This window comes from Akebia trifoliata, chromosome 10 (genome assembly GCF_017979445.1).
Source record: "Akebia trifoliata isolate Shusen 1 chromosome 10, ASM1797944v1, whole genome shotgun sequence".
NCBI classification, from domain to species: Eukaryota; Viridiplantae; Streptophyta; class Magnoliopsida; order Ranunculales; family Lardizabalaceae; genus Akebia; species Akebia trifoliata.
Window position 1 is genome coordinate 17,132,161 of NC_141384.1, and position 26,577 is coordinate 17,158,737.

The window sequence follows — 26,577 nt, forward strand, 5'->3', positions numbered from 1 at the left end:
TCATTGATAATCTAATATCACAACCTTTTGATTTGATGAGAAAAGACTTGGACCGGAAAAAAAAAATTTTAATTTTAAAAATGAGAAATTTAGATCCAAGGTTTTGAAAATGAGTGATTATGAAATCTCAAATCAAAGTTCAAGTTGAAACTTAATTTTTTTTAAAATTAAAATCTTCTTTTAAAAGTTCATAGAATTTTGTTCGCCACAAACACGTGGTATGGGATCATGCTCTTAGATGCCACGTGGTGAGATAAAAAAGATCTTGAGCAACATTTTAGATCTTACTACATTAGTGAGTAAAGCAATCCCCTATTTTTTGTTTTTATTTTTTTATTTGCTGCCAGCCAACACAATCCACATTACTTATTTTATTTTATTATTCTTTTTTTACGTAACTACCACCACACTCAACTCGCACGCACAACTCAAAATTTTTTTTTTGTTTTTAATATGCTGCCATCACCACACAATCATTTTTTTTATGTTGCTGGCAGCAACACCACACCTTTATTTATTCTTTTATTTCTTGACGGACAAAATCTATAAAGGCCAATTGGTCAAGCTGAAATTTGAATCAACATTTCACAATTGAAATTCAGACTTGACCGATGTGCTATTGCCTACGAATGAGTGATGACTTCAGCAACAAGGCAACTGGGTGGTGAGCACCACATGGAATTTGAAGAAAGAAAAAGAAAAAAATAAAATAAAACAAGTATTATAATTCATCAAGAAGTAGTATTGGTCATAATTTCGAAACAAATACACACCCAACCTTACCCGTGTATATTACTTTAAACATGAAACACAAACGTCATAACAGTGACGCCCATTTTTTAGTTTTTGTTTTTATGAATAAGTTTTGGAAACCTGTAGAAGGGAAGTAGTTCTTGAGCTGCTAAAACCAAAATAGAAAAGAAGAGAAACAAAAGCAAAGGACAAAGTGTGAGAGAGAGGGAACAAGAGATTGAACTTTCTTAGGAGCTGAATCAGCAGTTACAGAGAACGGTTCAAGAGGTTGAACTTTCTATATATTTATGTCATGGCCAACCACAAAATTTATGAACTTTGTCAGTTGCATTGGATCAGCAAAGTTAGAAAACTTATTTATGTCATTCTTTTTTTTTTTTAAGGTTTTTTTTCTTTTTAAAAGGTTGTTGTTACCAACAGCACGTCCATTGGAGAAGTTTTCTTCTTTTTTTTTAAAAAAAAAGAAAAAATTAGATCTTGCTCTTTTTTTTTTTTTTACTCCAAAACACAAGATCACCGCCGATCAGAACACCCTGAATTTCTTTGACAGACGAGAATATAATTTAATGAAATCGTCGAACTCAAGTTGGTTTCAAACATGACCTGACGATTCCAAACTCTATAAAAGAAATCTGAAATTCTCTTGAGTGTTAGGGTCGTAAATCGCTTGGGAAGAAAATTTTAATACATTCGGTATTGCGAGATTAGATCGATTGACTTCTGGTTTAAACCAGCTGATCCCTGTAGCAGACGATGGAATTGGGTAGAGACAAATAAAGAAAAAAACTGAATAAAAACAAAAAATTAAAACAAAGGGTTTGGCAATTAAAAACCAATTCCTACTATGGGCACACCACCCTGAAAACAATTAAAAACGATGGGTTGTTGCTAACAGAACCTCAAAACCCACCTCTCTCTTATTTTTTATTTTATTTTTTTTTTAACTATTTTTATTATTAGTATTATTTTTCTACTTATTGCCAATGGGCACATGCCTAAATACTAGTAAGAATAATACGGCTAATGGGCAAATCGACACACACTTAATAAAAAAAACAAATGTTTTTATTATGTACTATCAAAGGACAGATATACACATCTAAAAAATAAAAAATAAAAAATTCTAAAGGGGTAGATCTACACACGTACCTAAGACAAATCAAAAACATTTTTTTTTAATTATTTAAAAATAAAAATAAAATAAACCTCATGATCCAACAACCATTGTTTTATCCTCAATGCAACTACTATCTTGACATTCTGCATTATTTATGGTCATTCAAAATGGCCAAAATATTCAAAATCCAACAAGTGATCAATAATTGCATAAAAAAGAATGATAAAAATAAAAATAAACAAATAACTAAAAAAAACTTAGGTCATCTTGGTAATGCTCCCATACTTGGGGTTTTTTAAGTCTGATCGTCAATGGTCCCCAGTGGAGTCGCCACTGAAAGCGCCCTCAATTCGTGGGGTGTGCGGATCCGCTTTTGAGCCTTGAGGTTTGGGAGTCGCCACCTAGTTATTACGGTCTAGGAATCGAATATTGACTCTAAAAGGATAAAACAACTAATCTACCAAAAAAAAAAAAACTAAGTTCGGGGATCAAATTACGGGGTTGGAAGGTGTTAGGCACCAACCCCACCCGGCAAACGTCGGTCTCTACTAATTCCCAAATAAAACTATATTGCTAACAAGATCTAAATAATAATATAAAAAAATAAAAATGGTTACCTTTTCCAAACGCAACAGTTTTGTTCCCTCAGATCTGATAGAGCAGCTCCTTGTACAGTACTCCTCGCTTCGTTTTGTCTCTGGATCTGATTTCTGATCTCCGAGGTAAGGTATCTATTTCTTAGATTTGGATTCTTTGAATTTTTTTATGGATTTCTAGGTGTTTTTAAAAGGTTTCTAGGTGTTTTTCGAGCTAAAATCGAAGTATGAGTGTTAGGTAAGGAGTTGGGACTTCAAAATTAGGATTTATGAGAGGCTAGGGAAGCTTTTTGACCTACTTCTCTTAGGGTTTATTTTTGGATACGAAAATAGAGTGTGGAGGCTCCTATTTATAAAGTTTTTTAGAAGAATTAGGGTTTGATTAGGGTTTCTTTTAGGGTTTTAATTAGGGTTTTGACTTTAGTCTTATGAGATTGACTTAGTCTTTAGGATTTTAATTTAGGGTTTTGACTTTAGTCTTATGAGATTGACTTGATTAGTTTAGATTAAAATTTTGACTTTCCTCTTATGAGATTGACTTGATTAGTTTAGATTTAGGATTTTGACTTTAGTCTTATGAGATTGACTTGATTAGTTTAGATTAAGGTTTTGACTTTAGTCATATGAGATTGACTTTAATACTTTGACTTTAGTCTTTCTTGGTTGACTTTTAGTCTTACTTGATTGACTTTAGTCTTACTTGATTGACTTTAATTTTTGGAGAGCCCCCTTTTATTATATCTTTAATTCTTTGGACCCCTAGATGGAGGGGTCCTTGAATAAATATCCTAGCAACCATCAACAATTTTGCCTGAAAGCCTAATTGATCGATTTTTTGGTTTAAATTTTTAAATTAATTTTATTAATATTTCACTTTACATTATTTAATGTTTTATTTATTAATTTCAAAATTTTTAATTATTAAAATTATAAAATTACTATTTTGCCATCGAATAGGACTTTTTGCGTTTTAAGTCGTTTCAATGTTCTAGGATGTTTTAGAATCAATTTTTCGTAAGGAATTCAATGAAAATATTGGTTTGTGTCATTTATGAAAATTTTTGTGTGGAATGCTCGTGAACTTTATGAGGGGCATTTTCGTAATTTTGATGAATTCTGTGAAAATTGGCGAAATGATTTATTTAGTTATGACTTATTGTTTTATGTGTTTGAATGGGTTTTCCTAAGCGTAACGTAGGCTCTAGGGACGTTTTAAGGTTAGGGATATTTTGGTAATTTGATCATTTTTTAGTGATTTTTATCGTAAAACTTTTTTTTGTCTGCAAGATGATGATTTCTATGTTTCTGGGGTCGTGTTTTCCTAGCATAGCGTGGTTTCTACAGTTTTGTCAGTTCGAGATAACTCATCCGGATTTCTGAAATACATCTGGTAACAAAATAAACCAATGGAATAAACATCCATCATTGGGAACCGTTGCGATCGGGTTGACGAGTTGATTAATCAGGCGAGAGCAAAAATGGGGTGTTTGGTTCAAAAGAAATAAAAACTCAGGTTTTAAATTCCTAAGACTTTTGGATAAAACCCTTGAGGGTTAAACAAAAGCATTCCTGATATCATATTTTGGTTTTTGCCCAGAGAATAACTTATTTACCTAGAGTAGGAGATAGGGCATTCTTTCGTTCCCAGATTCATTAATCCTTTTCCAGATCTATTCATTATTCGATCATTCTCTTCCAGATTCATTATCTTTCAGACTTATTCATTCGTTCCCCGATTCAATCGTTATTCTCCAGATTCATTTTCAATCTCATCCAAATTCATTTTAATCATTCTTCTCCAAATTCATGTTTTCTTTCCCAAAATTCATTCATTCCTCAGCCAGTTTTGCGCAGTAACCGCCAAGGGTTATCTTGGATTTTGCTCAGATGCCACCAAGGGTTAACTTGGATTTTGCTCAGTTGCCGCCAAGGGTTATCTTGGATTTTACTCAGTTGTCGCCAAGGGTTATCTTAGATTTTGCTTAGTTGCCGCCAAGGGTTAACTTGGATTTTGCTCTGTTGCCGCCAATGGTTATCTTGGACTTTGCTCAGTTGCCGCCAAGGGTTATCTTGGATTTTGCTCAGTTGCCGCCAAGGGTTATCTTGGATTTTGCTCAGATGCCGCCGAGGGCTTTCTCGGAATTATGCTCAGATGCCGCCGAGGGCTTTCTCGAAACTATGCTCAGATGCCATCGAGGGTTTTCTCGGAATTATGCTCAGTAACCGCCGAGGGTTTTCTCGGAATTATGGTCAGTTTCCGTCGAGGGTTTTCTCGGAACTATGCTCAGATGCCGCCGAGGGTTTTCTCGGAATTATGCTCAGTTACCGCCGAGGGTTTTCTCGGAATTATACTCAGTAACCGCCGAGGGTTTTCTCGGAATTATGCTCAGTTAGAATTATGCTTAGTTTATGTTCAAATTATGCTCAGATTATGCTCAGTCATGCTCAGATTATGCTTAGTCTATGCTCAGATTATGCTCAAATTATGCTCAGTTTATGCTCAATTTATATTCACTTTGTGCTTAGATTTTACTCAGTTCCAACTTAAACTTTTTGAAATTTATCTCAGATTTTAAGTGCACACACTTGCATAGTTGTTACATTTGTCAAGGAGAATTTTCTAAAATTCAAGGATCTGATACTGTTAGTGAGAGTTCTCGCTGGATGACCTGACAACCTTTTAGTTTGGGGAGAGTTTTACGCTCAAGGATCTTAACATCCCGACGAATTGCTAAATCAGGCTGCAAAATGAACTGTCACTAGCTTTGGCATTCGGATATCGCACTATATACCAAAATAGATTTGCTATCTAGTTTTTTTCAACCCTCTCCCAAAGAAGGGAATCTGTAGACACCCCATTTCTGCACTCGTCTGATTAATCAACTCATCAACCCGATTGCAACAGTTCCCAATGATGGATGTTTATTCCAATACTTTATTTTGTTACTAGATATATTTCAGAAATCCGGATGAGGTATCTCGAACTGACAAAACTGTAGAAATCGCGCTATGTTAGGAAAATATAACCCCAAAACCTTAGAAATCATCATTTTTCAAACAAAAAGAAGTTTTACGATAAAAATTACTAAAAAATGACCAAAATACCCCTAACCGTAAAATATCCCTAGAGTCTACATTATGCTTAGGAAAATCCTTTCAAACACATAAAATAACAAATCGAAACCAAATAAATCATTTCTTCAATTTTCATAGAATTTGATAAAATTACAAAAATGCCCCTCATAAAGTTCACGACCATTCCACACAAAAAATTTCATAAATGACGCAAACCAATATTTACATTAAATTCCTTACGAAAAATCGATTCTAAAACATCTTAGAACATCAAAAACTGACTTGAAACACAAAAAGTCATCTCCGAGGGCAAAACGGTAATTTTATAATTTTTATAAATAAAAATTTTGAAATTAATAAATAAAACATTAAATAATTAAAGTGAAACATTAATAAAATTAATTTAAAATTTTGAACAAAAAAAATCTATCAAATAGGCTCTCAGGCAAAATTGTTGATGGTTGCCAAGATATTTATTCAAGGATCCCTCCATTTGGGGGTCCAAAGAATTAATAGAGGGAGGTTCTCCAAAAAATTAAAGTAAGACTAAAGTCAAGATATTAAAGTCAATCAAGTAAGACTAAAGTCAAAATTAAAGTCAATCAAGTAAGACTAAAGTCAAGATATTAAAGTCAATCAAGTAAGACTAAAGTCAAAATCTTAAAGTCAATCAAATAAGACAAAAAGTCAAAATCCTAATAGAGTTCTAATTAAATAATAATTATATTTAAAATAATCCTAATTAAATAATAACTCTATTTAATAGAATTCTAATTAAAATATAACTCTACCTAAAACAATTCTAATTAAAATATAACTTTAAGAATTATAATTAAACATTAATTCTATCTAAACAAACACTTAAAAAATCTATAAATAGGGGTCCTCACAACCTATTTTCGCATCAAAGAAAAAATCCTAGTAAAAGTAGGTCAAGAAGCCTCCCCAACCTCCCTAAAACCCTAATTTTGAAGTCCCAACTCCTTACCTAACATCTATACCCCAATTTTAGATCAAAAAACACCCAAAAACCCTTTCAAAACACCTTGAAATCCATAAAAAATCAGAAAACTCAGAGATTTAAGAAGGAGATACCTCAACTTGGAGATCCGAAGCGAATCCGGTAACAGAACGAAGCAAGGAGTACTATACGAGGAGCGGTTCTATCATATCTGAGGGAATACAATCGTTGCATTCGAAGGTATATATATATATATTTTTTTTATCTAGGTCTTTTTGTTAGCATTGTAGTTTTATTTGAGATAGGTAGAGACCGGCATTGGTAGGACGGGGTTCGTGCCTAATACCTTTCAACCCCATAATGTGATTCCCGGACTCAGTATTTTTTAGTAGATTAGTCATTTTTATCTATTTCGAGTCTATATTCGGTTCGTAGATCGTAATAACTAGGTGGCGACTCCCAAACCTCAAAGGTCAAAAGTAGATCCGCGCACCCCGCGGATCGAGGGCGCTTTCACCCCCTTTTTTAATAATACCTCTCTAACTTTATTATTTTTCTTCTTTTAACTTTTTAACCTCATATATTTTTAATAATACCCCTTCAATTTGAGTATTTTTCCACTTTTATCCCCTTAATCCCAAAAAGGATGCCCATGCAATTGGCACGAGTGAAATCTAACATATATCTATATAATATAACACAACGGTGGGGTCTATCGTTGTTATAGTTATGGGGGGATAAACATCCCATTGGAGTGGGATCCATATTAATTATTTTATTATTTTTCTCTTCACTCCTTCAATTTTATTGTCTTTCCTCTCCTCCCCCTTCCAATTTTTCAATAATATTTCTCCAATTTTACTATCTTTCATTTTTCACCTCATTTTTTAAAAACATCCTTATAACTTTACTATCTTTCTTCTTTTACCTTTTTAATCTCAGGGATTTTTAATAATACCCCTCCAACTTTATTATTTTTCATTTTCACCCCCTTAACCCCAAAAAGGATGGTTGTGTCGCAGGTACGGGCGAACTCTATTATATATATGGAATAGTGGTAAGTCGAGCCTTGATAAGCTCCCTAGGAAGAGTAGGTCAAGTGTTTAAAACCCCACGAAGTAATGAATTCCATGGGACCACCCTCCAAGATCCGGCCGACCCTCGAGCCAACCAGTTTTGCATGTATGAATTTTCGTGGTGGCAGTCCAGGTCCCTTAGAACACCCGACTAATCCATAGGGCACGTGCAATTCCCTCCCCCCACATACATTAGGTAATTTCTAGGATAAATCTATGTGGGTGGCCCCTAAGGGGGATTCAAACTCAAAACCTCCACTTCATAAGGTTTGATCTCAACCATCTCACCAACCCTTACATGGTTATCAATTTCTCTCTTTGAAAAGAGCATTTGGTAAATAAATGGGTTAGGTATATTTTAAGAGAACAAGAAAAAATGGTGTTTACATCTAAATAGATCATTCAATTTTAAAAAAGTTTGTGTTATAAGTAAAAATTGTTGTGTCAATTAAATCTCTTTAAATTTATTATATATTTGATAATAATTTTAATATTTTAAAATTAAAAATTATATTAATTTTGTTACCAAAAAAAATATGAAATTGGAATTGTAGACACCCGAATTTGAGCGGGCCCTCGACGTAAGATGCCCCCAAAAATTGAAAATTGGAATGGGCCCTGAAGCCCAAACACAAAACCCATCACATTTTCCATTAATAAATGTCCGAGGTCACCCACGTGGCCCATGGACCCGCACACCTCACCACCCTCCTACATCCTTAAATTCAACCCACTACTATTCTACCCAAACCCAATCACTCTCATTAAACCCAAGCCCATCCAATTACCCACACCGAAACCCAACCTAAGCCAAGCCCATCCTATTCTACAATCCAATCCAACACAAACCCAACCTAAGCTAAGCCCATCACATAAAACCCAAACTATTCTCCTAAACCCAATCCAACATAAACCCAATTCAATCTAAAACCCAATCCATCATAAACCCAATTCAATCTAAACCCAAGCCCATCACATAAAATCCAAACTACTTTCCTAAACCCAACCCAACCAAAGCCCAACTCACTACCCAAACCCAATCCAAACCATCATCATCACATCAAACCAATCACCAACTCAATACAAAAAATGACACATGTCAGCACACCCTTCCCCTCCCTCATCTAATCAACCAACTCCATCACTTCCCTCCAAAAATCAACTCAACCCATAATCCTACTACCCTAACCTAACTATTACCCATCCTCTCATCATCATTAACCAACTCCATCACTTCCCTCCAAAAATCAACTCAACCCATAACCCTACCCTAACCTAACCTATTCCCCATCCTCTCATCATCAACCACCAACATCATAACCCATAACCCTACTCTAACCTAACCTATTCCCCATCCTCTCATCATCAACCACCAACATCATAACCCATACCCTACCCTAACCTAACCTATTCCCCATTCTCTAACACTATCAACCACCCACATCACAACCCATATCTATCCATCACTTTCCCTTAAAACACTCCCACAAAATCACCCCAACCCATACCTCCCATCATCACCCCCATACTCTTCTCTCTAATCATCTAACCACCATCACCAATCAACCAATCTCATCATCTCCCCCATTTACCACATGTCATCATCCCTTCACCTCTCCTAAAATCCAACCAATCAACCTCTTACACTACACATCCTCTCAAATCTAACACCTTACCTCTTCAACCATCTCTACACTCATTCTCCAAACAACTCTCTTACACCCATCAACCATCACTCATCTCACCCCACCAAACACTCTACCCAAATGGATTTGGGTAAGATCCAAACCATTTGGGTTAAAACACAACCCATTTCCATCATTACAAAAATACCCTCATTTTCATCTCAAATTTCATACCCTTTTCCTCTCAAACCCATGCCATTAACCACTATTCTCTTCATTCACCCCATTATACCCTCAAAATATCTCTCCAACCTCTATAAAAACCCCTCCATTCTCCCCTCACCACACCTAATGAAAATTTGAGAAAAAAATCCTCAAAACACTACAACTCTCTACTCCTACTCTACTCTCAACACTCAACTCTCAACTCTCAACTCTCAACCTTCTCTCCAACAAGTCAAGCAAAGGAAAAGAAGTCAAGGAAAGTCAAAGGAAGTCAAGGAAGGTCAAGGTGGGTTTGACAAAAGGACACCCCCCCAACTTCCCTCTTCTACTCACCCCTTTCCTACACATTTGCACACACCACTATGGTTTAAATCACCAAAGGGCCCCTTCTTCATAAGGGTGCCCTCAATGATTTGAACCAACATCGAAGCCCCTCACACTTGAGGGCACATATCGATTTTCTTTCATTTTTATTTTCTTTTTATTTCAAAAAAACCGAATCCGAGGTTACCACATTACGTGGATGGAGTAGGGTGCCTAACACCTTCCCTACTCCATAAATGGACCCCCTTACCTTGAATCGAGGTTGGACCACATACACCTTATCTTACGAGAGTCAACAAAAAAATGGAAAAATGACATGATTTTTCAAAAATACAAATCCGGGTGACCATTCACACCCCATTTTCAATTTGAATGGTGGCGACTCCAAAACACCCCAAAGTGGAGGGATGTTTGAAGAATATTCGAAATCCCGTGTCCACAGGAATATTTTAAAAATTAGACCCAAATGATGATCCAATCAAGTCCAACCAAGATTCTTAACAAATATTGGTTAGATTAGTAAATCTCTATTTTGTTAGAGATCTCTTTTTTTTATTATGCCAGTAGGATGTGGCATCTGCAAACGCACATGTACTACCAAAATTAATTTAAATTCTATAATAATTATTTTAAAAAAAATTATTCTAATAATATAGTTTATATCATATTTTTATCATTTTATATATTATAAACATTCTTCTGAAGTTTAAAACATTAACCAATTTTTTGGTAGATAACACAATAAAAAGGTTATTTTTATAATTTTAGAAAGTTAAAATTAACTAGCATAATTCTAAATATGGTGGGATTATAATTTTTTTTAGTTTTAAATAATAATAAAATTAAAAGGAAATGTGGGGCATTTTAAGTTCCAATGCACATGTATTACAAAATTAAGATTTATGTATAATTATTTAAAAAATTTAAACAGATAATCTAATTTATACCCTATTTTATCATTTAATATATTTTAAGAATTTTCTTTTTTTGTAATTTAAAATATTAATTAAAGTAATTTTGTGTCTAACATAACAAAAAAAATTATAATTATTTCAAAATTTTGATAATATAATATAATTTATATTATATTTAGAGTCTTTCTCTAATTTATATTAACTATGGTAATTTTGAATTTCAAATATGAGTTTTACCTTGAAATTTATAGGGTTTTGGTTCTTAGATCATCTATAAGTATTGATCCACACAAAACTCAACCAAATCGAATTGGCAGATTTTCGAGACGACTCGACATGTTTTAGAACAAGGGTGGGTCTCAAATAAAAATGACATTAGATTATTTATTTGTGACCAAAGCATTGCTTCATCGACTGAGAGATACATCAATTCATAGTATCTACTCGTTCTGGTCCCACCAATTATCCGGTGCAACTACCTTTTACTTTATTGTTCAAGAATTTTAGGAATTTTTTACCAAACAACGTCACTAACCTTCCTTTTCCAAGTCTTTTCGACACCTAATGAAATATTCCAACATAAGTACTCTCTCACCCACCTCGACCTTCCTAAATCAATCCATAACTACTATTGGCACCCCAAATTATATATATATATATATATATATATATATATATATATATATATATATATATATATATATATATATGGGAAATGTTCAGCACCCTAAGTTTTACCACACACTTTAACAAACGTTTTTTGTCCTACATGGGTTAGAAGTTTTGGAATGAGCTGATTTTTGGTGAGGATGATCTCTATGATTAGAAGATCATCCTCCCCAAAAATCAGCCCATTCCGAAATGTTTAGCCCCATGTTTACACGTTGAAAAATCGTGGACCGTCCATTTTTTGTAAATCAATTTTGATGGTGTTAGAAGTTTTGGAATGAGCTGATTTTTGGTGAGGATGATCTCCTCACCATAGAGATCATCCTCACCAAAAATCAGCTCATTCCGAAACTTCTAACCCATGTAAGACAAAACGCGTTTGTTAAAGTGTGTGGTAAAACTAAGGGTGGCGAACGGGACCCTATATATATATATTGTATTATTAATCACACCCCCAATTAACGATTAAAACACATTCTTCCAATATTAAAAATGTTTGACTCAAATAATAATCTCAACATTATAAAACTTGTTCGAACAATTTCAGTAGTTGTTTAAAATTATGATTATGCTCATATAAAATTCTAAATCCAAAAAATAAATATTTAGCAAAAAAAGCAAAGAAGGCTTTTATTATTGGTATCCTAACTTTTGCTTATTCTCAATCATTTACCTATTTTCTTTATTTTTAATTGGGTGTAACAAGTAAAACTTGAAGTGCCAATAGCAGCTCTCCATTAATAAGGTGCCCTTTGATCGTTGGTTAAATTGTTGAAACTCTCACAAATGATCTTCCATACTAAGGACCTTTGAATAGAAATATAATCTCTAAGGATTTAAAATTCATCCTAAAAAATCTAAACATTAAAGTGCGAGAGTTGATTTTCCATCCAAATTTGACCTCACAAAAAGGTATCTTACAAAAATACTCTTAAATGCTTATTCTAAGATGTATTTAATGCATCTTAACTTGTGCCATAACAAAATCCAAAAATCTATGGCACACAAAATCATTGATCGTTTTCCTTGTGTATCTCGAAGATAATGATTTATGGTTATGTGCCCTTGCCACATTAGAAAATCATGACTAAAAAAATATAATATTCTAAAAATTATCATTTTTATCATCCCTAATGGGACTCTAGAAAAATCCTTTTAGTTCATCGGCACAACATGATTTCTAATTTATGAAAGTTGCAATTAGGGTTAGCGATGATATGAAATATACTCGATGTCTAAATCGATCCGATCTAAAAATAAAAAACATGAAAAATCGGATTCAGATTGAAATCTTTATCCAAAATAATTTCAGATCAGATTCGGATGTAAACCCAAATAACATATTTTTAATATTAAATTTTTTATTTTTAATTTCATATAAATATATATATAGAAAAGATTTTAGTCTTTTTAGTTTCCCTTTAAATTTGTAGTTGGAAAGTAGATTTATTTATTTGTTTAAAATTTGTGAACGTTAATAATTTGAAAATAAGACATGTATTCAGATCAAATAAAATTAGTTTTCGAATTAAGGATGTAATGTAATAGATCGGATTTGGTTTACATATACTTTAATTAGATCAAATCGAATGTGATACTGATTCGTGGCCAGCCCTAGTTGCATTCCAATCTTAAAAAAAGGGATAAAAATATTTTCAAAGAATATAATCTTAAATTGAATGGAACCTTTTGAAGCGCAATCATTAGGATGGAGTGTAAGAAATATTATTGTATTAAGTGGAGCAAGTTGATCTCTTTTATGATCTTTCTTGAATAACAAATACAGTTTCCTTTTATTTTTTTAGAAAAAAAATTCGAAGTAATCATCACGTTTCTAAATTTGGAAGGAATCTTATTTAAATGACACGTGGCCACTCCATTTGATGAATATTTTGGGAAAGGTTTTTAAATTGAAATTATGCCTTTTGATCTCTATCTTCTCTTAGCAGTGGAAAATGACCTAAACACCCTTGATTTTTTTTTTTTTTTATAATTGAGATTATTTTCAAAATGAAAACATATATGTCTTTTTCACCATGTTATTCCCTTCTTCTAGATTTATAAGGAATCATATAAACACAGTTTTATTTTTTCTTTCCAAAATCAGTTATTTAAATCTCTTCAATAAATATGATGACTATGAAAAGGAGGGCAGTGATTTCATTTCTTATGTTATGTTATGTTAGTTAGTCTAAAAGAGAAAAATAAGGTAAATGGGTGAAGTTATAATTTACAAGATAATAAGTGATCATTTTGAAAATATATGGAGGTATTTCAAATATATACAAAAAGGTTAGGTGGGTTCCGTTTTCCAAGAAGCTAATTAAAATTGACCAACGGTCAAAGTTTTCATAGTAATTTCCCACATTTTCAAAGGGGTAGTTTTTATTTTACCAAAGATAAAACCAATTTTGTAACCAGGGTTAGGTGAGCTGAGCACGACTACTTGTCTATAAATAGAGTAGTACTCGCCAACCATTTAGGGTATCTCCCGAAACACTTACACAAACGAGAGAGATTAAGAGGTTTAGTTACTAAAAAGAATTCTTTTTGCCGGAAAGTGTCAGGATGCCGGTCGACGGATCGTCAGTTTCGGGGAAAACCGTGTGCGTAACAGGTGCCGGTGGTTTCATTGCTTCATGGATCGTTAAACTTCTGTTAGAGAAAGGTTACACGGTTAAAGGAAGCGTTAGAAACCCAGGTCAGTTAGATCTCAATTTCTTTTTAAAATCTTCAAAGAAAAATTAAAATTAAAATTAAAATTAAAATTGTTGTTATTTTTAATTTTACTACAGATGATCCTAAGAATTCGCATTTAAAGGATCTCGAAGGGGCGAAAGAGAGATTGATTCTGTGTAAAGCGAATCTTTTGGATTACGAGAGCTTACAAGAAGCTATTCGAGGATGTGATGGAGTTTTCCACACAGCTTCTCCTGTAACTGATGATCCAGAAGAGATGGTTGAACCAGCTGTTAATGGAACAAAGAATGTAATTAACGCAGCCAAGGAATGTGGAGTTCGTCGCGTTGTGTTCACCTCTTCGATTGGAGCTGTTTATATGGATCCAAATAGGAGTCCTGATAAGGTGGTTGATGAGACATGTTGGAGCGATCTTGAATTCTGCAAGAATACCAAGGTTTGTTTAATTTCAATTTTACTATTTTTCTTTAAATGTGGGGTTATTGATTTAAATTGTATTGTATTTTATGGGCAAAATTGGTGAAGAAAATATTTTTTTATGACCGAGTTGACTCGTACGAGTTAACTCAAATCGGTTGGATTTTGATATGACTCGTTGCCCCCTTCTTATTTATTAGATCGTTACACATTCCAAAATTTTATTTTTTTTCCTAAACGGTTAAAGGCTTTAGATTAGAATTGGTATTTATCATAAATGCCCCTAACATTAATTTGGTAAAATATCCATTTTATCATGTTATTTGATCTTTACCATATTCGGAAAAAAGAAATTTATAAAACGTGATTCGGTAAATATTTTGGAATTAGTTTCAAGAGTTATGCTGTGAATTTCTCTTTTGTAAATGTTGCGGGGGTTTTGTATTTTTTTATTATTATGGAAAATGCTGAAATTAGAGAGGGTATTTATTGCACTTCTCACAAGCTTAATGTGGGATGTGCACGTAACCATAGAGATGTGTTACCTCGCGATATGAGTGAAAATCATTTAGGGTTATGTATCCCTGCACAATTTTTTTTATTTTATTTTATACAATTTAAATTTTTTATTTAAATAAAGATGAGTTGGTCGATTCAACTCGATATTTATTGGTAAAGGAGCACTAAGGTTGATTTGAATTGACAATTTTACCCTTAAAAACATTTTTAGCAAAATAAAGGATAACTTGTGATTCAACTATTCGCATGGACAGAATTGGTATTGTTACGGAAAAGCGGTGGCAGAGCAGGTAGCGTGGGAGGAGTCGAAGGAGAAAGGGGTGGACCTGGTGGTGGTGAACCCGGTGTTGGTTTTGGGTCCACTGCTCCAACCCACTGTTAACGCTAGCATCATTCACATACTAAAGTACCTGACAGGTTCTGCTAAAACCTACGCCAACTCTGTGCAGGCTTACGTGGATGTGAGGGACGTGGCTATTGCTCACTTACTCGTCTATGAGACTCCATCTACTTCAGGAAGGTATCTCTGTGCCGAGAGTGTTTTGCACCGTGGAGATGTCGTCGAGATACTCGCCAAGCTCTTTCCAGAATATCCCATTCCAACCAAGTAAGTTTTTCTATTATTTTTTATGTTCATATTCCCGTGTCCTCTCATCACCGTCCACAAAACTTGAAAAGAAATAACCGTTCTACACTGACATCCTAACGATACTGTACTTTGCTGACGTGGTAATAATTCACAACCGATCGTAGATCTCTTCGTTTGCATCCCGAGGATTTAAAATCTTAAAATGAGTCCATTAAATCCATATGGATTATCACATTGTCAATCCAAAAAGCAAATTATTTTTTGAGTTTGATATAGGGAATTGAAAATGGACAACCATTGAGTATCCAAACTTAAAATTAAAAATTCAATATGAAAAGTGAAATTTTTTTCATTTGCTTTTTAAATTCGTAGAATTTCATCCTCTAAACTCTCGTGGCATGAGATCATATTTTTGAATCCACAAGATAATTTAATTAGAAAATTTTCTTTTTCCACCATGGTTTCTCCTCTTATTGATGTCATTTGCGCCACATGTCACCTGAATGTTGTGCTCTGAGCAAAAAAGTACTCCCCAATGGTATTATTGATCTCCACATAAAGGAGCAAAAAATTTCTCTTTATTTTATGGGTTAATAGTTAGTTTTGAATGATTTTTTAAATTCGAATCCCTAGACAATTGGTATTAGTTGGTGAGTGATGCTAAATGCACCTTGTTTTTGGGCCACGCCTCTTTCTCTCTCTTGTCCATAGTGAAAAAAATATAATCTTTCTAATTTGAAAAATATGATCTAATGCAATATAGTTGTAAAAGACAAATTTATATAAACTTTAAAATATAAAAAAAATTAAAAAATTATTTTTTATTGTTGAATTTTATTTTTAAAATTAGGTGTTTGGTGATCGTTCATTTTCAACACCTTGCATTTAACTCGAAAAATAATATTTTTTAAATTTTTAATTTTTTAAAATAAATATTTTTATGAAATTTAAAAGATTGTGTCCTGGGGTTGTCAATGTGATAATCAATGTGGACCTAAAGATTTTTTTTTAAATTTAAAATTTTAAAAAATTAAATATATTAGCAGGGGCAAAAAAAATCTTTCTATTACTGATGTCATTATGCCACATGTCAAATGATTGTTGGACTGGTAGGATACCCTGTGTTTTTCCTCCAATATTATTGGTACGTTGAACACTGTTGTCAAACATTGTGGATATTAAATCCTTTTGAAATAATTTTATTAATTAAAAATATTAAGATAAAGGTTGGTTTGCTGCAATATATAAATTATTCAGAAAAGTTCTATCATTCTCATTGGACCCTAAATTGTGATCCACTAACTTCGCCACCACATTAAGCTAGTGGCGTGGAGGAGCGTCACATAGTTGGTGCGTCTTGTAGACGTTGACATCACACGGATAAGAGCACGATTGGACTCGGTTGTCCATTTGCGTCAATTCAAGTGTGCGTTGACTCACTAAATTAATTAAAATCATTTTTAATTCTTCTAAAAATCATTTTATCCTTTTCAAGATGTCATTAGGTCAACACAAATATAAGTTGATTCAGTGAATTAAATAAACTTTATATCATTTTTATTATATGTTCTTTTGATAGGTAACCTGAGTTAGTTGTGTTTGACTCATTAAATCAATGCAAATCATTAATCTTTTTAATATTTAAAATTAAGATTATAGTTATTTATTTTAACCCTTTTAGAGTTTGTATATAAAGTTATTTGAAAATTCTACCAATTGATAAGTTGGGAATACCACCGACCTACCCAAATTAGAGTGTATAACAAGGTCAAATGTCAAACCTTTAAGGTAAGTTGACTTCTTACCAGCCCCTCTCTTTATATTTTGAATCGTGTTTGAGAGACCTCAAGAATGTACCTCATATCTCACATCGTGACGTGAAAGTGTATAGGAACCATCGATGGTTTCTATACACTTTCATGTCAGGATGTACGATGTGATATATAATCGTGAAGTCACTTCAGTATTATTCTTGTTTTTTTTTTTCTTTTTCAAAAATTCTACCAATTGATAAGTTGGGAATACCACCGACCTACCCAAATTAGAGTGTATAACAAGGTCAAATGTCAAACCTTTAAGGTAAGTTGACTTCTTACCAGCCCCTCTCTTTATATTTTGAGTCGTGTTTGAGAGACCTCAAGAATGTACCTCATATCTCACATCGTGACGTGAAAGTGTATAAGAACCATCGATGGTTTCTATACACTTTCATGTCAGGATGTACGATGTGATATATAATCGTGAAGTCACTTCAGTATTATTCTTGTGTTTTTTTTTTCTTTTCAAAAATTCTACCAATTGATAAGTTGGGAATACCACCGACCTACCCAAATTAGAGTGTATAACAAGGTCAAATGTCAAACCTTTAAGGTAAGTTGACTTCTTACCAGCCCCTCTCTTTATATTTTGAGTCGTGTTTGAGAGACCTCAAGAATGTACCTCATATCTCACATCGTGACGTGAAAGTGTATAGGAACCATCGATGGTTTCTATACACTTTCATGTCAGGATGTACGATGTGATATATAATCGTGAAGTCACTTCAGTATTATTCTTGTGTTTTTTTTTTTCTTTTCAAAAAAGATAATAGAAAATAAAAAGAAAAGAAAGGTTAAGTTAGAGAATTTTTCAGATACTAAGTTGATGAATCAATAGTAAGATATGATGTCATATGCTTTGAAATGTTAGAATTTATGGTTAAATGAAGAACTTCAACATGTGTTTACACTATGTTTGATTGAGAGAAGTGGAGAGAAAAGAAACTCATTAAGAGAAGAGAAAATAAGATAAACTCAGTTTCTCTCCATTATACTTGGATTGACAGGAAAGAAATTGGGATACCTTTGAATTTTAAAATGTCTTTAAATAGATCTAAAACAGAATTGGAATTATAAAATATTTTAAGAGGGTTTCTCTCCCAATGTCTTCACTTTTGGAGTGAAAGAAAACTCACATTTTTTTCTCTCCTCTCCCCACTTAACAAATCAAATAAGAGAAATGAAGAGAAATTCGTTTATTTTCGCTTCTCTTCTCTCAATTTCTCTCAATCCCAACACAATTTTAGTGATTGAGTGCTTGGAATTTTACTCTTTTTTATACATATATGTATAATTATATTATTAATTCATTAGATTAGCATAATTTAATTTTTTCTATAGTTGTCTTTATTTATTATGCATATTTTCACATGTATCCTCAAAGTCCCATATGATTTAGTGGGAAGTTAATGTTATCTAGAGTCACGTTTTAAATTTACAATCATGATAATATGACACGTTTAACCAGGCATGTGAGATATATGGTTATGTTGATATGCCACGTCATCATCACGTTAGGTTATCATTTGTCTTAACTTGAATATTTAAATAATAAAAAAACATTATTTTATTGATAATTTTCAAGAAAAGATAGCAACAGTAGGAGAGATAAGTCGTGTATTAGGTATACCAACATAGGGACTTGTACGCTGGAATGATGTTGGTTCGTTTTTTAAAAGAGACTTGTGTGGACGTGGGGCATCCCCACCTACCGCAACGTCGCTTTCCACTTCCACGTTCCTGCAAAATTTCCAAGCGATAGCAGCTTTCCACCAACCACAGCTGCGCGGCAAAGTTTTGACGAATCCCCTTCATTACCCAACACGCGTCCTGGATTTTGTCCCCGGGTAGAGGCAACTAAAAGTTCAAAAAAAAAAAAAAAAAATTGTAGACCCACCTTCTCTTATTCCGAATGAAGCCAATTCACAAGATCATATTCTATTTAGATTATAAAAACTTGACAACTCGGTGTGGTAAAACACACGCCATTAATATGGTAAGGGAGCAAAATCATAAATCTTTTTCTTTGAGATACACAAGGAAAAGATCAATAATTATGTGCTTTTGCCTCATCACTTATATACAAATCATGTATGTTTTGTCGCTTCAATTTATCATTAATCTTATATTTATATGTATTTAAATCATTGAAACGAAATCAAATTGACTCAATTGAGCATTTAATTAATATGATATGATGGGCATTTTTCAAAGATTGGACATCTATATTGGAACTCTTGGTTCAATCAATGTAAAGGATAATTTTCAATTCATCTCGGTCTCAATGAATTTTAGAACCATGCTCTGTATTGTAGAGATGAAAATGATTATATTTATTTTTATCATTATCATGATTGTTTTTAAATGAATTGTAGGTGTTCTGTTGAGGGGAAGCCAAGGGCTAAACCATACAAGTTCTCGAACCAAAAGCTAAAGGATTTGGGAGTTGAGTTCACGCCAGTGAAACAATGTCTCTACGAGACCGTTAAGAGCCTGCAAGAAAAGGGTCATATCCCTGTCCCTCCTCAATCTGAGGAACCTCTTCGCATCAATACTTGAACCTCTTTCTATTAGGTTGACTTTATTAAGTACAAACTTTGTGATACTAAAAGCGCGTGAAGTTGCAGGGCAATTGTAATCTTGTATCGTTGATGATTAAGTGAACAAAATAAATATACTGTTTGTTTATCTAGTTAGTTTTTCGTTATTTTTAGCATGTTTTTCTTGTAGAAACGCAAGGGCAACGTCAATGTATTGTATGTTTGGATTCTCGACATCAAATGTTCTCAAAAAGGGGTCGCCTTGAATCTAAGATAGGTTCAAACGTGAAGTCACATGCCCCTAAGCGTGAGTTTAAAATTCGAGCTCTCTGTTTTTTTTTAGGTAAACACCAAAGAAGTGTGTTGCAATAGCTGTTATCCACATGGCACAAGGATAACCCCAAATCTTGCACAAGAAGGGAGATAATCCTTAGCATGACACTTCTAATTAAGGATAAGCTTGGATTACAAAGTTTGGAGATTTTGAGACGGAATCTATAAATAGAAGTGCAATAAAAAGTAGAGGTATGCAATCTTTGATACTCGAATTATTTTTTTGTCGAATTTTTAATTGATTTGATCTTTGAAATATATTCATAAGTACCTCACGAAAGCATCAATTGTATATCAAATGTTTAGTCGATTTGCTATCAATTATTAACAATCTCACGCATTATCTTCCTCCAACGATACATGGGGCAACTCCTCCCCCACTACCACTAAATGTGATTCAATGGGACCTAGGTCTAGAGACCATAAGGTGATGCCCTGCGATGACCTTAGGGAGATTTTCCATCAAAATTCATGTCTCAACTCATTAGAGGAGGGTTTTTTTTTTATTTTTTTATTTTTTTATTTTATTTATAAACACTCCCTAATTTTTTAAGGGTAACATGATTGTCCATTTAGTATATTTTTATTTCTTAACGGCCTCATCTCCCTTTCAATTGGGGATATCAATGATTCAAATTGTCAGAATTTACAATTCAAATCATTGAGAAAAACCTTTTATCCAATAGTCGAGATCAACATTTTAAAAGCATCGAGGTCAATGATTGTAAATCGTCAACCTTTCATCCCATAGTTCAGTTGTTTTGACATGTTGCAAAGCAATTATGATGTTGTGGGTTCAAGTCCATCAGACCCACTAAATAAATAATGTTTCCTAAAATGAGTTAACCTCATGATCATCATTGCACACCCCACAACGCACATGATTTCAATTATTAACTAAAGTCGAATGTCCATCTAAACCATTTTTTTTATTATAAAATTAAATAATACATAATAATTAGGAATATTTGAAGACAAAAAGTCCTTGCTACCACATAGGGTGGACCTTCCAACAAACCAACCCACTACTAGATCAGTTATATAATTTAAATGTCACGGCCAAGTTAAAATAATAATATTTTCTAAAAACAAATCTGTTCGACAAAATATTACCTATCAATATTATGAAATCATTCGGTCCAAATAGTGATAATAATAATAATAATAGTTCAACTGAAGAAGAATATGGAAGTTAAGAAAGACTTGTGAAGTATAATAGGTATGAAAAACTTAAGTTAGGTCCATACTACTAATAATAATTTATATAATAGGACCCACTTGCGGGGATAAACATCCCATGAGTGATCTCACTTCAATGCTTTTCTCTTTTCTCTTTTCTCTTTCAATTTGATTGTCGTCACTCGTCTCTTGCCCCCACTCCCTACCCTTTTTCCATAGTACCTTTATAATTTTATTATTTTTCCTCCCTTATCCTTCTAATCTCAAAGAATTTTTAATACATCCCTTTAATTTTATTATTTTTCTTTTTTTACCCCGTTAACCCCTAAAGTGGATGCTGGCGAACTCTAATAGTAATGGTAATAATTCTGCATAACAAGAATATGAAGTTAAATTAATAAAGAGTTGTGAAGAATAAAAGTTATGAAAAAAGCTTAAATTAAGTCCCACACTTATTCACTGACCCTTAACAAAGTATGCATATTTATATTTGAACTAAGATCAAGAGCTATGCCCCATTCCTAAAGAATAGAAATGGTGTCTACATGGCATGTTTTAATATGAATTTAAAATACATTGGATTCTTAACAAAGTCAATTTCTACATTGCATGTAGTCCGATGTATTTTATCACCAATCGAAACGTGCCACGTAGGCATCATATGTTGTTATGGGAACAGGAATATCCTTTGGATCACTATTCTATATATTATTATGCAAGAGAAATGAAAAAAAATAAAAATAAAGGTTCATAACTATGTAAGTGTGAAATCTAAGGGTCCGTGTAGTCATAACAAAAATTGTTTTACATATCATGAATAGGATTTTCCTTGATCCTGTAGTGCAAACATTTAGCTAGATCAGCTTTAATGTTGTTTGTCTGACATTGATCCTAATATAGGTTTGGTCTACATATTGTTTGTTTGACACCGAATCTATTTTGAAGTAGTAAATATTTTAAATTCAAATTTGATATTAAATATTAACTCCAAATAAGTGTCACAAAATAAAATCTTAAAACAAAAATTTATAATCGAATTAAAAATAAAAAAGTATTTCATCATCATGATTTTTGAAAATCACTCCACACATTGCCACTACAATTGATTTTCGAAATCTTTCAGCATCTTGTCGTTGCCTCCATCTGGACCTTGAGTTCGAGCTTAATGAATTTCTACCTCAATTTCTTGTTGTCTTTTCAACTCTTCCATTTTAAAAATAAGTCATTGTTTGTCTCCCTCTGTATAGGATTATGTAGAGCACAATAAGCTATAACTATTTTCATTTGTGTTGCAAATGGGTACGGAGGTGCTACTAACAAAATTGAAAAACAACTTTTTAGTATCCCAATAATACACTTGACAACATTCTGTAATGATGAATGTCGAAGATTAAATATTTCTTTAAAAATTTTGGGACGAAAACCACCACATTCTTTTAAGTGATAACTAGTACCACGATATAGAGTAATAAACCTTGGCATATCAGCATAACCTGCATCTAAAAAATAATATTTACTTACTGTAGAGGGAAATAATTGCATGTTAAATTTGGGTTGTACACGTGTCCAAATCGACTAAGTGGTACCAGGCACAGAACAATATACGGGGCATAGCCCTGCAGGTAGGGAATGTTAGAGAAGGGACCTCCCTAGTCTAGCTGGCAGGGCAACATAGCAATAAGCCAGACCAAGCCTACTAAGCAGGGTAGGCTAGGTCATAGGAAAATTGTAAAACTGTTCCGTGCATGTCAATCCTGAAGATCATGGAAGAAATCTCTGCAGGTAAGTATAATCGATCTAGAAGATCCTGATTAGGTAAACAACTCCACAGAATTAGTAGAAGTCCCATGATTACAGCCTATAGAGGAGGAAAACTTATGGGTAGTCAGAGGGGATAAATAACACAGTAAGTACTATTGAATGGGATCTTTGGGAGAGATTAAAGCTTAACCAGTACTAAGGACGATTTCCTCAGCTTCTCTAACTTGAGCATGAAGTGATTTTAGCAGGTAACACGCCGCCGTGAGAAGGGAGGTGCTAGGAACAACTTTGGAATAATGCAGTTGGATTCATCGTAGTTGTTCACCAGATTCCTACCACACAGAATTGGCGCCGTCCGTGGGAACACCAGAAGCAGATTGATTTCGGTTGAAACAATGGTGAGATCCATAAAGAACAAATGAAGTCTATACACCCCCATCAGCAGTCCCAGCCGTAAATACACAACTTTTGGCAATGTTGGATGCCATGAGAAAATAATAAGAGGAGATGCAGAAGAAGATGGATGATTTAGTTGAGCAGAATTGGAACATAAGCCAGTGCCTCGACAACCAACAATCGGCGAGGCAGAATAATTTACCAAGAGATTCTCCATCCACAAGTAAGGATGATTGTGCTTTTAGTACAGAAAGGAGTACACCACTGTTGATCCCTACGGGAGAAGGAAAAATAGAGGTTGTTACTGCGACCGCTCGAACTGAGCCTGTAATAGACTTGACTAAAGAGGAGGTCATAGAGATGATTAAGAAGGAGAAAGAGATGATGAAAAATGCTAACGTAGGAACAGTAGCAACTCAAGTCATTCAGGGGATTTAGAAGTCTCCCTTTACTCCAAAAATTTTAGCCGAAGAGATCCTGAAGAAATTTGTACCACCGCGTTTCACCCCTTATTTAGGGACAAAGGACTCGGTAGAGCATATTTTCTACTTCTGGCAGATGCTTGCGTTGTGGGAGGAGAAGGAAGGGTTGATATGTCGATTGTTCCCCTTGAGCTTGCAAGGGAACACATTGACTTAGTTCCACAAGTTGTCGTGCAGATCCATCGCATCGTTTGAGGAATTCTATACTGCCTTTGTATCACAATACATAAGCAATAAGAAGAGTAAATGAGACATCTATGCATTTCTTAACATGAGATTGGGATTTGGGGAGAGCCTCAAAGAGTTCACGAGGAGATTTAGGGAGGAAGCGATGTCCCTAGAGAGTTGTGATGAGAAAACGGCCATGGTGACGTTCATGAATTCTTTACCATCCGGATCAGTACAGGTCACTAATGAAAAATAGGTATGAAACTCTGTACGAGCTATTTGAAAGAGTAAAGAAGTACATCCTCTTAGAAGATGATTCTCGGAGTTCAATGAGGAAGAATAAGGTTATAGATGCTGTAGAAAAGCCCAGTAAAGAGCATCACTACAACAACAGGACAGGAAAAGGCCGCTTGAGTAAGAAGGGGAGAGAAGAAGAGGGGGGACCTATTTTGCTATGCCACCCAGTGAGATCTTGCCTCTCATCGAGCATGAACCATATTTTAAGTGGCCCGCACCTCTTCCTTGAGATCAAATTAATCGAAATGAGAGATATTGTGAGTATCACAAGGTGCAGGTGCATACCATTAACAGATGCTAAGCCTTGAGAAGATTCCTATAGAGGTTGGCAGAGTAGGGTAAATTGAAAGACTTGTCCAGAAAATGAAGAGAAGACCTTCCTCGAGACAGAAATCCATAAACAAATAAGAAATATTCAGATCTAAGAAGGAAGTACTTTGTCTTAGAGGTCTGAAGCGAATCCGGTGACAGAACAAAGCGAGAAGTACTATATGAGGAGTTGTTCTATTAGATCTAAGGGAACAAAATTGTTGCGTTGCAAAGGTAAATATTTTTATTTTTTTTATTATTATTATTTAGGTCTTTTTAGCAATGTAATCATTTTTGGGAATTAGTAGAGACCGACGTTTGTCGGGTGGGGTTGGTGCCTAACACCTTCCAACCCCGTAATGTGATCCCCGGACTCAGTATTTTTTAGTAGATTAGTTGTTTGCTTATCCATTTTGAGTCAATGTTCGGTTCCTAGACCGTAATAACTAGGTGGTGACTCCCAAACCTCAAAGTCAAAAGCGGATCCGCGCACCTCACGGATCGAGGGCGTTTTCAATGACGACTCCACTAGGGACTATTGAGGATCAGACTTGAAAAACCCCAAGTATAGGAGCATTACCAGGATGACCTAGTTTTTAGTTCAATTTATTTTATTTATTTATTTATTTATTTATTTTTGTGGCTTGATTGTGGATGATTTTGGGTATTGTATTTTTGTCCAATTAAGGGTTACTTTTTGATGACCCCGAAATAATGAAAGATTCAAATTGACATATGAAAATGATGGAATAATGAAGGTTGGGATAACAATCTTAAAACGTTTTTACAGAATATTCTAGTGAGAATTAAGTCTGGGTACCTCTTAATAAAATGTAGATCTCATCGAGTAGATTAATTTAGAAGCTGAATTTACTAATTTCGTTATTGGGAGTCTTGGATATCATCGATGCAAGTTCGAATTAATCTGTAAATCTGGAATTGTTGCTGAATGAAGGTTGGGATAGTAATGTTAAAATATTTTTACAAAATATTCTAGAGAGAATTAAGTCTGGGCACCTATTAATAAAACGTAGATCTCATTGAGTAGATTAATTTAGAACCTGAGTTCACTCAATTTCGTTATCGGGAGCCTTGGATATCATCGATGCAAGTTCGGATTAATTTGTAAATCTGGAATTGTTGTTGAATAAAGGTTGGGACAGTAATGTTAAAACGTTTTTACAGAATATTCTAGTAAGAATTAAGTCTGGGCACCTTTAATAAAAAGTAGATCTCATCGAGTAGATTAATTTAGAACTTGAATTCACTTAATTTCGTTATCGGGAGCCTTAAATATCATTGATGCAAGTTCAGGATTAATCTGTAAATCTGGAATTGTTGCTGAATAAAGGTTGGGACAACAATGTTAAAACATTTTTACAGAACATTCTAGTGAGAATTAAGTCTGGGCACCATTAATAAAACGTAGATCTCATCGAATAGATTAATTTAGAACCTGAATTCACTCAATTTCATTATTGGGAGCTTTGGATATCAGCGATGCAAGTTCAGATTAATCTGTAAATTTGAAATTATTGCTGAAAGAAGGTTAGGACAGCAATGTTAAAATGTTTTTACAGAACATTCTAGTCAGAATTAGGTCTGGGTACCTTTAATAAAATGTATATCCCATTGAGTAGATTAATTTAGAAACTGAATTCACTCGATTTCGTTATCAGGAGCCTTAGATATCATCGATGCAAGTTCGGATTGTATTTTCCTAATTCACAAAAAA

At 33.8% G+C, this 26,577-nt stretch overlaps 1 protein-coding gene across 1 annotated transcript; it reads left to right on the forward strand.

Moving 5' to 3' along the window:
• Positions 1 to 13,810: 13,810 nt before the first annotated feature.
• LOC147393202 (cinnamoyl-CoA reductase 1) lies at positions 13,811 to 20,065 on the forward strand. The gene is made up of 4 exons (XM_086455878.1): positions 13,811 to 14,036; positions 14,131 to 14,471; positions 15,226 to 15,578; positions 19,753 to 20,065. The coding sequence occupies exons 1-4, from the start codon at positions 13,904 to 13,906 to the stop codon at positions 19,934 to 19,936; spliced, it is 1,011 nt and encodes a 336-aa protein (XP_086312004.1). The 5' UTR covers positions 13,811 to 13,903; the 3' UTR covers positions 19,937 to 20,065.
• Positions 20,066 to 26,577: the final 6,512 nt, after the last annotated feature.